The 2,076-nt window shown below is 50.8% G+C and overlaps 1 protein-coding gene across 1 annotated transcript; it reads right to left on the bottom strand.

Annotated features, from left to right (window-relative positions):
- Positions 1-208: 208 nt before the first annotated feature.
- On the bottom strand, positions 209-1,824 carry PV08_00190 (uncharacterized protein; the record flags this gene model as incomplete). Its single annotated transcript, XM_016374557.1, has 4 exons — positions 209-1,118; positions 1,191-1,306; positions 1,375-1,664; positions 1,725-1,824. The coding sequence occupies 4 exons, from the start codon at positions 1,822-1,824 to the stop codon at positions 209-211; spliced, it is 1,416 nt and encodes a 471-aa protein (XP_016239833.1).
- Positions 1,825-2,076: the final 252 nt, after the last annotated feature.

Here is a 2,076-nt window from a genome sequence, read left to right as displayed (position 1 = left end):
GCCGGAATAAAATTGCTCCATTGCTTGTGATTCAATGGTTGATAAAGCTCTTGCTGTCGGATCGCATTTTCATTGTTTTACGTGACATCCTCTCGCGCAACCCAGGGTCAATTCATTATCCATTTGGACGAGGCAATGCATCGAGTATCACTCAGATCACTCGATGGGTTAACAAGATTTACTCTTCAAGGAGAGCCCTCATCCCATTCTACCCTTCCCAAGAAGGCGGCTCAGCCATGGATTCCTCCCATACAACCTCGGGTTCCAACCACTCGATCTCCTCTTCAGGATGCTTGCTAGGTTCCTGTGTGGCATCAAGGTCTTCCAGGTAGAGCCGCCGCCTTGCCCCAAGGCTTTCAAACAAGGCATATTCCAGAATCTTCCAGCTGCGCCGACTCAAGCATCGCGCAACGCGCATGAGGCGGGCAATCATTCTCGTGAGCTCCTTCCACCCCAGTTCGTCTTGGTCTGGATGCAATCCATCGCTATTCAAACATATCCAAACAAGAACCCAGTGCAGAGCGTCTAGGCTTTTGGTTGCACCTAATCCGTTCCGCTTGATCTCAAGTTCAATCCGTAGCATATATATTTCCGCCTGCGTCGGGTTGTCTCTGTATCTCCACAGCATAGTGTGAATATGGAGTAGACAGATCAATCTGGTGGTATCGTGGGTGTACAATTCGGACGCTGTCGAGTTCTGGCTGATCGTGACGGATTCTAGTATCTGACGACTCGGGCTTAGGATCGGGTGGAGTGTGGAGCAAAAAATATCTGATATTGACGCCCATTGTGTAGGTGCGAACGACAAGCCTCGCCAACCACCTGGACTCGGATTTCTCCGATACCCGAGTCTCTCTTCACTAAGCTCCTGGAACTGGGCTGTAACCATCACGAACTCGGTGACGCAGGCTGAGAGGAAGAGGTCTGGTGGGAGGTCGAGGGGTTCAACGAAATTCTCAATCTCCTCCAGTGGCGGCTTCGAAGCCGCAGACTTCCTCCTGAATGCGGCATGGCAGACAGCAACGTCTGGTCGACATCGTAAGAGAAAGCGGCCAAAGTGGCGGTCGGTGCAAGGAAACATCTCAACCCCGACTACTTCAAAAATACGGGATTCACTCCTGAGAAATTAGAGGTAAGTAGCTGAGCGAAGTTCTCCACCATCGGTGGGCAGTGGCTTGAAATGTACCTACGAGCAGATCTGCCATACCAGCAGGGGGTCCAGTTTGTCCAAGCCTCCACGGAGTTTGATCATGGAGCGTGCTCCTGAGGCGTGAATTTTGAAAGCTTTCAAGTTTCCCGCGCGGCCCTAGAATTACTATCGCATCAGTTCCGGCCAATACCGGCAGAAAGGGAAGAAACACTCGATATGCCCACCTCGATTGCTGACATTATGATTGCTGCTTGAATATCGCTATCTGAGATGAGATGGTGAGGCTCCCCGAGTCGTCGATTCAGAGCCTGGATCCCCTTGGCCTTATGAATGACGCCTGTTCGTTCGTACCGCTTTCTCTCCATGGATAGACTCGACCAAGCGAAACTGGAGAAAGCTAGAATCAGCTGTACAATGGCATCGTCGTGGACGAAGTGATGTGTTACCGATCGTAGGTAGCACAGTGGTGCTGCTGGCCCATAGCCATATATGACCTCGGCAACGACGTTGTGAACTAAGCCAGAAAGTCATAAGTTGAGCAGTCCTGTTCAGGTAAAGTTGGCGGAAGGCTCACAAAATTGAAAAAGCTTGCAGTCGTCATTTGAGCTGGTAAAAGGATAAACGGCGAACGGATCGTTCTGGCCTGATCCAACCGGTGAGAATATCTCTGGCATTCTTGCCACTCTCAGAGCCTCTGTCAGGTCAGGATCATGTGAGCAACCTGGAAGACACACTCTGTGTCGCTCCCAGGTCTCAAGACGTCCTTCTGAACTAATCCCATCTCTTGTGAGGCTACCTTTGCCTGATCGAGTAGCTAGGTCTCCAGCAGCCAGATATGGTCGTTTGACATCAAAACGAGGATACCTCTTTCTGTGTTTAAGTTGATCCAATCCCATCAGGGCGCGACACCCATTTGAGCGGACTGA

The sequence above is a fragment of the Exophiala spinifera genome (genome assembly GCF_000836115.1).
Source record: "Exophiala spinifera strain CBS 89968 unplaced genomic scaffold supercont1.1, whole genome shotgun sequence".
Classification (NCBI taxonomy): Eukaryota; Fungi; Ascomycota; class Eurotiomycetes; order Chaetothyriales; family Herpotrichiellaceae; genus Exophiala; species Exophiala spinifera.
This window is presented reverse-complemented; position numbering and strand designations above follow the sequence as displayed.